The sequence below is a fragment of the Myxocyprinus asiaticus genome, chromosome 4, assembly GCF_019703515.2.
Source record: "Myxocyprinus asiaticus isolate MX2 ecotype Aquarium Trade chromosome 4, UBuf_Myxa_2, whole genome shotgun sequence".
NCBI lineage: Eukaryota > Metazoa > Chordata > Actinopteri > Cypriniformes > Catostomidae > Myxocyprinus > Myxocyprinus asiaticus.
Window position 1 is genome coordinate 10,280,843 of NC_059347.1, and position 13,160 is coordinate 10,294,002.

General features: G+C 35.1%; 1 protein-coding gene across 1 annotated transcript in view; it reads right to left on the reverse strand.

Annotated features, from left to right (window-relative positions):
* The window catches only part of LOC127434225 (phosphatidylinositol transfer protein beta isoform), a 33,648-nt gene extending 23,755 nt beyond the window's left edge, over positions 1-9,893 (reverse strand). Inside the window, exons 1-7 of the mRNA XM_051686793.1 lie at positions 9,863-9,893; positions 4,562-4,592; positions 2,875-3,020; positions 2,548-2,639; positions 922-929; positions 623-697; positions 397-480 (exon numbers count right to left, since the gene is read on the reverse strand). Coding sequence (XP_051542753.1) covers positions 397-480; positions 623-697; positions 922-929; positions 2,548-2,639; positions 2,875-3,020; positions 4,562-4,592; positions 9,863-9,882 — 456 coding nt within the window. The 5' untranslated portion in view covers positions 9,883-9,893. The remainder of the gene's footprint in view (positions 1-396; positions 481-622; positions 698-921; positions 930-2,547; positions 2,640-2,874; positions 3,021-4,561; positions 4,593-9,862) is intronic.
* Positions 9,894-13,160: the final 3,267 nt, after the last annotated feature.

Genomic DNA, 13,160 nt, shown 5'->3' on the forward strand with positions numbered 1-13,160 from the left:
AATAAGTGCTGTGTTTTCCAATAAGCTCCCACATTTTATTGTGACAGCATTGCGTTTACACACATCAGACTCAAGGGGCAGAGCAATACAGCTTACGGACCATTCTGTCAGTTGTGCCTCCACATTCAAGTCAGTATCTCTGCAAAAAAGCACCTCTCACAAAAATGTTCAGACCCATCATATTTAACTAAATTCTACAAAATTTCACTTTTCTATTATTTAGCTAAAATACCAAAGTGACCTGCAAAGTGGACAGTTTTATTTACTTGCCTAAGACAATTGTTACTTGCACTTGATGAGAAAAGGCCAGAATTACTCAACAGTCTCATTTTCTATTTCTATCAGGGAAAAGAAAACCAGTGAGAGTGTCCCACCTCCATAAAACAGGGTACTTACACCAGGGGCTACTTGTTCTCTATCGGCAATGTCAATGGGTGTGACCTCCACAGACTTCCATGTAGAACTGTCCAGTTTATGAACCTGTTATTCAGGATTTCAAGCATTTATGATCAAACCAATAGATGCAGTATGTCCTCTAACCATACAATGAAAACATGCATAATGTGGTTTACTCCCCACCCATGTGACCACTGAATGCACATACACACAAACACAGACTTACATTCTCTAGTGTTCCGAGGTCAGGTTTGTGCCATGTCTCAATCTTGATAAAGAAATCATCTTTCATGTACTCATTCTAGGAGGACACAGATGAACAGAGCATTTAAAGCTTTTCTTACGTCTACAGTCTACCATCATCTCTGTAGGTCTACTTCCATTCAGTATAAAATATTCCATAATAAATATTTAAACATTCCTAAAGAGATCATTTCCTAAAGGAGCAAACATGTTTATACATCCAGTAAATGTAACACTTCATTGCAACAGCACAAAGAAAGTTGTCTGCTGTTGTGCACTTACCGTTACAACTGTGGGTGACAGGGAGAATATACAAGAGAAGAAACACATATGATTAGATGATACACAAATTAGCACCCTCGTAAAAACAGTTTACTTGCGACAAAGTGCCATTTAAATGGAACAGTTTACCCAAAAATGAAAATTCTCTCATAATTTACTCACCCTCATGCCATCTCAGATGTGTATGACTTACTTTCTTCTAAAGAACACAAAGATTTTTAGAAGAATATTTCAGCTCTGTAGGTCCAAACAACGCAAGTGAATCGTGGCCAGAAATTTGAAACTCAAAAAAAGCACAGAAAGGCAGCAAAAAAAGTAATCCATAAGACTCCAGTGGTTAAATCCATGTCTTCAGAAACAATAATAATAAAAAAAAAGTAATCCAATAAAAAGGTGTGGGTGTGAAACAGATCCTTATACAAGTCCTTTTTAACTATAAATGTCCACTTTCTCGTTCTTCCTTTGATTTTGGCATTTCACATTATTCGAGCATATCGCCAGCTACAGGGCAAGGAGGAGAATTTATAGTAAAAAAAAATTTAAAAAAAATAAAATAAAGACTTACATATTTTATCGCTTTAGAAGACATGGATTTAACCGCTAGAGTCATATGGATTACTTTTATGCTGCCTTTATGTGTTTGTTTTTTTTTTGTTTTTTTTTTAGCATATAAAATCTGGCCACCATTCACTTGCATTGAATGGACCAACAGAGCAGAGAGATTTTTTTTGAAAAATCTTCATTTATGTTCAGCAGAAGAAAGAAAGCCATGCACATCTGGGATATCATGAGGGTGAGCATATGATGAGAGAATTTTCATTTTGGGTTAACTATTCCTTTAAAGGGATAGTTCATCCAAAAATGAAAATTCTCTCTGACTTGTATTATACAGAAGTAATCTCACGTTCTCCACTCGGTTGAGACATCCAGGATAAGCACACAAATGCACCATTGTGAGTAAAGAAACAGATAAATACAGATCTAAACCAAAACCAACCAAGCTACTGTATAGCATTCCTCCTTCTCACTTGTAAACAGCGCTGCTATTCCGGCTGTGACGCACTTGCGTCAGTTCTCACATGTTTCAAACGCCAATGCGATTTAGTCACGCACGTACTGCTGCTGACCGGAAGCATGATTTAGAGTTTAAAAAAGTACTTAAATATTTATCTTTTTCGCACCAAAAGAGAACATATTGCTTTAGAAGATATTAATTTAACCGCTGGAGTCATATGGATGACGTTTATGCTGACTGTCTGTGATTTTTGGAGCTTCAAAAGAGAAATCTACATTCACTTGTGTTTTAAGGACCTACTGAGCTGAGATATTTTTCTATTTTTCTTCAAATGTGTTCTGGTGAATAAAGAAATTCATACACTCCTGAGATATCATGAGGGTGAGTAAATAATAAGAGAATTTTCATTTTTGGGTGAACTATCCCTTTAATATCCAGTAAATTTGCAGCAAACAAAACAATGCGCTGCAAATTATTGCCAGAAGTTTGCAGCTTGTGTGGTCGTGTGGTGAATTTAAATTCTTAAAGCCTATAAACTGAAACATGATTTCATGTGCATCATAAGATGGAATAAACAATAAGCTTCTTTAAATGGCTAGTTTTGTACTCACTTGTTCTGCAGTAAGGGAAGGCATTCCAGGCTTTTTCATGGAAGACCAGAGAGCCTTCTGGAGCAATCACCTTTACAAAACCTGGTACTTTACTGGACAGCAGAATGTACAGAATGAAAAAGCTTATATGAAGTTTGCACTATAAGTATTCTCCAGGGTTGTAGCCACCATATTCAGATGGATTTAAAAACCAATAAGGGTTTTTGTCAGTGGTTGATTTTTGGCTAATTACATTTGCCCCTCCACCCTCATCCTGAATATGGTAACATCCTTGGTAGTCACATAAAAATGTTTCTAAAAAGTATTGCATGGGCATTGTACAAGTACCTCTTTAGATGGTAGATTTTGTGTGTGTATTGCCCTTTCTCGCCATCTTTCTCATATGGTTCATTCTTCAATATTTCTATGCCCTCTCCTCCACCCGTCTCTTTCTTACTGGCTTCTGCCACAGAGTACAGCTGCCCCACTTGGTACTGAAACAAATCAGATACCAAACAATGTTAAACGTTAGGGTATGTAATCGGAGTATTCAATGCTTACGGAATATCTACATACTGCAAAAATAGTACGACTAGTAAGCCATTCCAAACACACCCATATTTCTATTTAAAATCCAAATATCTGCTATAGTATTTCTGACCTAGCATTGAGAATTAAACTTAAGACACTAAGTTGCAGTGATCTTTTGATTTATAGCTGTTCTTATTAATAATATTAATCATTGCTTCATGGCTTAATATAGCACAATGCTTTCAGTCCAAATATGGGGCTACTTTAACCATTCACCTACAGTTGTTCAGACAATTTTGGGAGCTTACCATTAAAATGCACAACAACAAAAAATGTAAGAAAGACATACAGGTTTGAAGTGACAAGAGGGTAAATGAGAAAATGACAAGAAAATGTTAATTTTGGGGTGAACTGTTGCTTTAAGTAAAAGAGAGGAAATACTTAAGCAAGCGAACAGCATAAGCATGTACATTACGCAACAGACTTATGAGGATCTCAGTCCAGGCTTGCTAAAGAGATTAGGTACTTTCTGAATGGTACATTAATGTATATATATATATATATATATATATATATATATATATATATATATATATATATATATATTTATTTATTTATTTTGTTTCCTTCAGTGATCTGTGGCCATGAAACAGTTTTACATAATTAAGGGTTTGAAAGATGCAGCTGTATCAATTTGGCAGTCTTGCAAAAATGAGATTATTCTCCTTAAACACAATTATATTAGGGAGATAATAATTGAAATTTTATTTGATCTTGTCACTTAAGGGAACAGTACACCCCAATGATCATTCTCTCATTATTTACTTACCCTTACCCATCCTTACCCTTATGCCATCTCAAATTCGTATGAGTTTCTTTCTTCTGAAAAACACAAGCAAAGATATTTTGATAGATGTCAAGTATGTTTATATCCATACAATGTAAGTCAATGGGGTCCAAAAAGTTTAAGCTCCAAAAAAGGACATAAAGGCAGCATTTGTTGCATATCTTCTGAAGTGATACGATGGGTTTTGCGTGAGAAACAAACCAAAATGTAAGTCCTTACTCACTTTAAATCTTCACACCTGCAGTCACCTTGGTGTGTTCATGAGGGAAGCACGATTACACTTCTTTGCACTTGATACATGTGCATAGCGCCCTACACACGCTTTGCGAAAGTACACACACTGTAGAGCACTCTGCGTATGAATCAAGTATGGATAACTTTTATGCTTCCTGTTTGGAGCTTGAAAGTTTTGGACCCCACTGACTTACACTGTATGGACATAAACACACCATAAACCTCTCAAAATATCTTTGTGCGTATTCCATAGAAGAAAGTCATAAGAGTTTGAGATGGCATGAGGGTGAGTAACTAATGAGAGAATTATCATTTTTGGGTGAGCTATTCCTTATTGTTTCCAAAATACTTTGCTATATAAATATCCTAACATGCTACTTAAGAACAACTTAAAAGTAAACATAAAAGTAATAATAAACTCACCTCTTCAACGGTGCATGGCAAGACAACACGGCTGAAACAGAGAGATTGTTCAGAGATTTACATACAGAAAAAATAAACAGTGCATTTATAACAGAAACTACAATGAAAATATCTTTGGTGAGTCAAGAATACAACAAAAACGTTCCCGTGTTTAAGTTGCAAACATAAGAGTATCAAGACAATGGGGTATAAAGGGTCCCAAAAATATATATATTTAATCTGAATTAAAAACTATGCAAAAAGGGAACTGTTATAGGTGGTATCATTACAAAGTATCTCCAGCATAATATGCTTTTAATAATAAATTAAAAGCATAAACATTGCCCATGAAATGGTTTGACATGCACAATTCTCTTTTCCGTGTTGATGTACAGTATTTCCTATTGAACAGGAACATTTTAACACACAATTTACTTTTTCTTTTTTAATGTAAATAGCCAATAGGTTTTAGTTATATCACAGCCATGAGCCACGATTTACCACTTGCTGGTCAGTTACAGGTGGTAGTAGGGGAGGGACATTTTTGTTCTATAGAGAAATACCTCTTATCTGCCTCTTATCTACACTAACAAATGCATGGCCTCAGACCAGACACACTTGGACTAAAACCCACAAAACTACAAAATATTAATTTCATGAGGCCTGTAGAGGGAGAGTTCAATGTCAATTCCACAATCATCTCCCTCTGCCCTAGTTCTCTTGGCACATTCACGAAACATGAGAACTTCTTGGTTTAGATACAGCCAAAGCCCATCACACTTATCACCATAAGATGAGGAGGACAAGAAATTGAATAAAAATTCAACTGGTTCTCGCGTGTTTTCCGCAAGTTTCAACATGCTTCAAAGTTTGGGCCAACATTCACTTGCATTGTATGGACCAATAGAGCTGAGACATACTTCTAAAAATCTTCATTTGTGTTCTGCAGAAGAGAGAAAGTCATAAACATCTGGGATGGCATGAGGGTGAGTAAATGATGAGAGAATTGTCATTTTGGGGTGAACTATCCCTTTAAGTGAATGCAATATTCATCCATTATTGCACATGTGTTGTGTCAAGCCGTCCAGTAAATTAGGACAGTGGTTCTCAACTGGTGAGTCACAACCTATTTCTGTTCCGACTGGGTCGTGTAGAGCAGGGAAAAACAATGGTAAATGATCATAATAAATGTGACTAACCATATGCATTCCATGCATAGCTAAGATATAAAAATAAAGTTTCCCATATGTTTTGTTGATTCGTCAGCAAAACATTCAGGACTTCTGGCAGGTAAGTGTCTAATGCAGAATCTCCAGTTCTTGAGTTTCCATTTCATTCCTGTGTGTTATAATGATTCACAATTCGGTGCTGAAATGTGTTATTTTTAATGTTATGATACTCGTTATGGCTGTTATACTGTAAGTGACGTGTGATTCTCTCGTGCATCCATGCGTGTGCTCTACTCGCTCCCTGTTCCCACAGATAAACGCTCCTTTTCAGATAAATCGCAAAGCAAAATGCAAACAAATATGTCCCAATTTATGATACACATTCACTGACATACAGATACAATCTTGGTTTACTACAATAAAATATTAGAGCAGATTAGTACCTGGAACATCATGTAGTGGGGTGAAAACTTAACCACGAGACCAATGAACAGATAACTATTTACACCTATTTGATCATTATATATTGAATTATTGTTATTTGAGGGGCTAACACAGAAAACAATTTGAGTAGCACAAATAACACAATTATGATTTGTTTTGTGTGTTCAGAAGAAATTATCACAAATACACCATCGGTCAAACGTTTAGACTCATTTTATATTACTAACATTTTCTACATGTTAGACAAATAGTAAAAGTTATCAAAACTATCACATAGCACAGATTGAAGTACAGGAATTATGTAGTGAACAAAAATTAATCAACACTATCTGGGAGAGACCAGGGCAAGTTGTCACACAGGCTAATTGTCGTATGATTTGGAGTTAAAAGTCCAAGTGCATAAATGTGTTTTCTCTAGCAGAGGTTGTGTGTGTTGGTTTCAAACACCTAGCTCAAAACCCTCTTAAATTTGAAACTTAATTTGGAGGATGGAATCCTTAAAAAAGGTTTTTACAGTCATCATATTTTTGTCATAGCTCTTGGGCAAACAAGCTAACATAATCAAACCACACAAGCATACATTCAGGCAAGAGTAAACTATAGTATGAAGGCAGATTTTTACCGAAAAGGTTTAAATGTGTAATCAGGCAGTTACATCAAATTTTTTAAGTTAATAAAACTACCAAGTTTAAGTTAATAGGACTTTCAGATTTTAATTTTGCACTAGACATTTGAAATATCGAGTAAGCTAACTAATCCGTTTTGATGGCACTTAACTTCAAATGTAACTCTTTGGCTGAACTTAAAATTACCATGTAATCTCAATTTAAATATTCTTCAAGTAAAGGGAACCCAACAAGCAAGTACAAAACAACAAAACAATTCAGGTCACATAAAAAGATGTCAGTTTTGTGATCTCAAAAGAAAGTGAAGTTCTAAATACTAATCAAGGTTCATTTATTTGAACTAATTTGTATGATTTAATTTTTCTTTACTTAAAACAATGAATTATTTTGAGCATTAAGGTTTACAGTGTAGCCAAGATTTGCCTATTACAGCACTGCACAATTCAACTTAATGAGACGCATCCTGGGAGCTCCCAGCTTGGCACATGCTGGCTGCTTTTCCAACATGATCACATGGGAAGTCGGCATGTTGTTTCAGAGAGATACAGTACCCTTGGACCGGACTGACAAGCGCCATCTCATATCAGACATTTTTGCGTCATCTCCAGTGCGTTTACCTTCCTTATGGCACGGCCGGAAGCACATCGTTTCAGCAGCATGGGAGACCCAGGTTTCGGATCAAGCGTTAAAGCTACACTATGTAAGATTTTTTTGCTAGAAATGAACAACATTTCATTTATGATCAAGAACACCAACAATCCGTCTTCCAAAACATATATTTGCATACCCCGATTCACTATGGTAAGCAAATAATAATTATTGATATTTTAGAGCTGTCGGGACAGATTTGGCAGGAAATCGCATACTTCCATCAGTCATCTGTGCGCATTTACATAAATAAAGAAAAGAAGGTCTGGAGCTACTACAGCGTGTGTGTATGTGCGGTGAAAGATGTGGTGGTAGATTGAAGCTGAAAGTTTGTAGCCACAACAAATGAGCACCACTGACCATGGATCGTTCCAAAAGGCAACCCTCTGGGGAATCACCCATTTTCAAAATAAAGAAACTGAGAACCGAGAAGAGTCTGCACGCAAAAAGGGGAAAGCAACAGAGCCCATAATAAAACACAAATAAACATCAGCTTGGCTTTTTCTGAAAGGATTTAAAACCGACCCAGAGATGGAGTTTTTCTTGCTGGACAGGTAAGATATTTTATTGGTCCGATAGTTAGCCAATAAGCTATCTTAGCACAGTAGTTCATTAGAAAGCGTTAGCCACTCTAATGGGGCATTTTATTATGGATTGTGGTACTGAAGTGCTTGACTTCATTTTTGAGGAAGGACAATGGAAAACAACAAATGTTATGCTGGTAACAACGCCAATCTCTTGACCAGTTACTACTTTGGTCTATTTGCCTGCTAGCTAAGTTATAAAAGTTTCCGCCGTTTGTCCTTATCTGATATGACTAGCAATCATTGTCTAATGTCAGCGTTGCCTAACTTTTGTAATGTTATTTATTTTAAAACAATTGTTTTCAATAAGTCAAAACAACAGCGGAAGATATAATACTTACCTGCTAATAAGACATATTTTTCGGATATCCGTCTTTTTCTTCCTGTCGTTATTTATTTTATTTTATTTTTTAAGGAGAGGGGGCGAATTTTGTTGTCGTTAGTGACATTCGCTCTGATACGTCGATCACCTGTATCCATAGTTACACCGGTACTCCTCAAACCATCAGATTCATCTGCGCAGAGGAGCAGAGCCGAAGCCCGACTAACATAATTACCAAAACAATGTTCCTCCGCAAGTAACTTGTAGTTCTATGCGTAAACTGCTAGAGGGCCCAAAGTTACATAGTGTAGCTTTAAAACCAGGAAGTAATCTTGTTTTCATAATCAGTGACGAGTGCGATTCAGAGGTTGCATTTCATTCTAACATTACATTTTTACTCCGCTGATGGTTTAGGTTTGGGGTTTGGGTTGGGGTGTACAGTTTATAAAATATGCATTCCTCTTCACTGAATAACAGCCTGTACAGCTGAAAACAACTCGCTTGACACCCATTTGTGGATATTTCACACGGAAAATGGAGCTCACACTCGCCCACGCGCCCAACAACACTTTCCGCTTTGGCCACTGGGAGCAGTGTTTCAAATTTCAGTGAGCACAGACCGATTTTTACTAAAGAAAAAATGTCAACCTACTGTTTCAGATTTCACTGAGATCAGTTTGGCTTTTCCTAAACTCTCCAGTCCAACTCATCCATTATTATTATTATTATCATCATCATCATCATCATCATAATTTTAGTTTTGTGACAAAATTATTTGCCAAAAAATTATATTTGTCTACAGAAATAATTTAAAGCATTTAAACAAGTATATAGATCAAACTCTTTATTTTTGAAAAAAAAACAAAAAAAAAAAAAAAAAAAACATTCTGTTGTATACAAATTTTGAATAGTATATATAGAGTATATATATATATATATATATATATATATATATATATACATATATATATAAAGAGAAAAGTGAATTTAATAAGAGGAGAAATTCATCTTTTTAATTAAAATAGGTTTTAGAATATTTTCCACTGTGGTTGCTATTTTCACGTCCAAAAATCGAATTGAAGGAATATTCCGATGTTAGAACATAATGCGTTCTATAGAGGGTTAAACAGATCTTCAAACGTATGAAACGCTCTAGTACCTCACATATTGAAGAAGAAAACATAAACTTCCGCAGGATAAAGTTACTTAATGGCACATGAAATAGAACGGCGGTTCTTTGGAACTCATGCAATAGCGAAATTATTTTAGATTAACGGAGTGTCGCGGAGTTCCCGAAAGTTATCATCACCTGCATTTCTTGAGTTTGCTGTCAAAGCCGGTAGGCCAGACCTGAGTTCACCCAACCGCATCCTACTCATCATCACTCTCACGCAACATGCAAAAGTCCATTCAAACTCTGTAAAGACTGCAGCCGCACAGGTAGAGCGCAATAAAAGCCGTTCAACCAAAGCCAAACCAACAAAACCGATAAATAAACAAAGTTTAAAAAACTGAAATGTAACACTCACTATTCCTTGATGAGCACCATCTTCACCTCCGCGGCTGCGCGACGCCACTGACGTCACATGCATTTATAAACGCTCTGCCTCTCCCCGCCTACTGAACTGTGTTTTTTTTTTTTGTTTTTTTTTCATTATGTAAAGTGCTACATTTAATAGGCAATCCTTTATTTAAGTGGTTCGACGTACAAACGACGAAACATCAACATACCTCCCAAAACACTAAATATCAACAAAAACTACCACAATACTTTCTTAAGCACCCCGTTTGTCACTATGTATTGCAAAATGTTCCTGATCCATGAGATCATCTGCGTGTAATGTCTAAAGTTTGATTATGAGGCATTTTGATTTAATATTTAATACTTTTTGTTATGTTGAAATTTTATTTAGCTAATGGAAATCCCTGAAATTATGTCATTATGAGGCAAAATACTTATTTGTTATTTTCAGTTTTGTTCAAGGTGATTCAATCAAAAGATTTTAATAGCTGTCCAATAAGTGAAAGGATAGTATTTGGGGTAAAAAAAAAAATAATAATAATAATAATAATAAATAAATAAAATATACCACCTGTTGCAGGGCCTAAAACCCCCTATAAAACACATTGGTTTCTATAGTGAGGGGAATAGATTTGTTATGAAACAATTTTCAAAGTGGACTCAGATTGACTGATCCAATCACAATGGAGATTCATTTGTTTATAGAACAGGCCTACTTGAGATGTTATGAGATGCCAATTTTTCATTAGTTGAAAAATGTTGCACTTTGGCAAATGCATTGTTCCCTAGTGTGGAGTAAAAGCCCCCCTCGCCACCTCTCTTTTATTTTTTTATTTTTATTTTTTTTTATTTTTATTATTTTTTTTTTTTTTTGTAGAAATTTAATTAAAACAACCATTTGTTATTATTTATTTTCACACAAATTATGTTGCTTGATACATAGATCTTGATACATTTTATGACCAGAAAAAAAAAAGCTAATTTTCTTTAAGGTGTGCCTTTAGCCTTGTTGTACTTTACCATATAATATGTTACATTTTTCCCCTTATTTAAATGGTTCGGCATACAAATGTTGACAATTACAAGGACAATCAGAGTAAAAAACATTGGATGACAGCAATACATACAAGATGGAAAACGAAAATTAATTAAAAAAAAAAATAAAAAAAAATGGATGTAAATGAATGATTAAAAATTAGAAATTCAAAAAAAAATATATATATAAATGAAGTATAAATACTTCATGACATTTGGCCATGTTGAAACATTTCTTTGTTCTTTGCTGTGTACTCAAAAAGACATCATAAGTGTGGTGAAATCTTATGAAATGTGTAAATCATAACATTAACGATATTGTCTATGCAAAGATCACAATGAGAGAATTTGCATTTTTTTTTTTTTTACATAATGTTCAGGCAAACTTAAAGCACCTTGAACCTTGCAAAGTCAGCCCCAAATATTGCGAAGACATTTAGAGATGATGATCCACTGTCTCAAGACTCACCTTTAGGGTCATGAAGGCCTAAAACACATTTTTGAGGTATTAGCACATATGTATTAAAATTATTTCACACATTATTTTGAATTCTAAAGGGAAAGTGGTTGATTGAGTCATTTCGTTCTTCCGGAATTTATAAGTTATTTCATAAGTGTTGTATATTTGATGTAATATCAAATGTAAAGAAAAAAAAAGAAAAGTCCACTGAGCAGTGTGAGGCCACACAATGGGGTTACCCAAATAGTAAATGTCAACAGATTGCTTCGTTCATACATATGAAGAAAGCTATGAGAAAATTAAATGACATTAAATACACAAAAGTCAGTTCTTAAACAAAAATAATATCCTTGCACGAGAGAGCTGCGATATGATAAATGTGTTGTTATTTATTTCATTTTAAACTCAAAGCCATTTAATTCACGTGTTAGGGAGCTGGTTATGTCGTAGGGTTTATTTTCTTTGTTGGATTTAAGATGTGGGACTCTAAAGAACAAGCTGTTTCTTTTTTTTAAGAAGATTATTGTGAGCATAAAACAGAGATTCCTTTGTAAATGGACACGTCACCATGTGGCACAGGAACGGTGTTTGGTTTTGGTTTTCTTGTCATTCATGCTCCCCCCACCTCCTTCCCCACCTCCTCCTTCACTCAGGCACAGGACAAAACACAGTACTATCACTACAGATTGTGGGGTGAATGCAAAGTGGGACACTTCATTTTCATGTCGTTATCATTGTCATCAATGTTTTTCCATTGATAAAAACCAGCATTAAGTTAATTCTAAACTATTTTGGGTTGAACATATGCTGGGTTTTAGTAATGAAAGAATATGTAAACTTAAGTGTCCCACTTTACCTTAATTCACACTAAAAGTTGTGAAAATGTTCTAAAAATGTAAAGAATGGGTACCAAGACAAACCATTTACACGTGGCATAGGCTACATAACAAAGTGGAACAGAACCAACCACAATGTCTTCTGTTGTTGTAGCCTAACTAGAAAAAAAAAAAAAAACTTAAAATAACTACAGATATTAATCTGTACAACATTAAATCTACTGTGTCAACTGTATTCTGTAAAGAAACTAATGCCGTAAATGCACTTAGCTATCCCAGACTATTTACCTTAGTCTTGATTACACCTAACTCAAGTATAAAAAAAAATACTTACTCTAGGGCCTTTATAAAATGCATGCTTATACAGGGGAGCTTTACAGCACAGATCAACATGGTTGTTTGGAAACTACTCATTACCCCATGAGGCCATGCAAGGGCAACAGTGTTGCAGCCTGTAATACGGAATTAACAGATTTTCTAATTCTTTGTATTAACATATCTTAAACATTTGCAGTAGGATTAACGGTTACTACGCAGGCAACGGAGAATTTACAATTATTTAAGTACCAAGACAGTCTGGTGCACTCAAACACAAACATGATGAGAGACAGAAAGCCCATTGCTATGTTCAGAATAGCACAATACTATTCTGTATTATATACTATACAGTATGTACTGTATACAGTACAGTTTAAGCACATTCTCAGTATGCATGGAATACCCAGATAAACTTACATTTGTCAAAAAGTGCAGTGTACTACAGAGCACACTTTGTTCAGAGCACTCGATTTGATCATTTCCAATGTGACAACTGAACCAGAAGTACAGTAATTAAAGCCGCAATTTTTAACATCTCTATTTTGAAGCATTTTTTCATCAGGCTGCCAAAAGTTAAAACATATTTGCACAAAGGTGTTTTAAAATGCTAAATTAGTATTTTATTTCAAACGTAGCCATTGGTTATGACCATAATA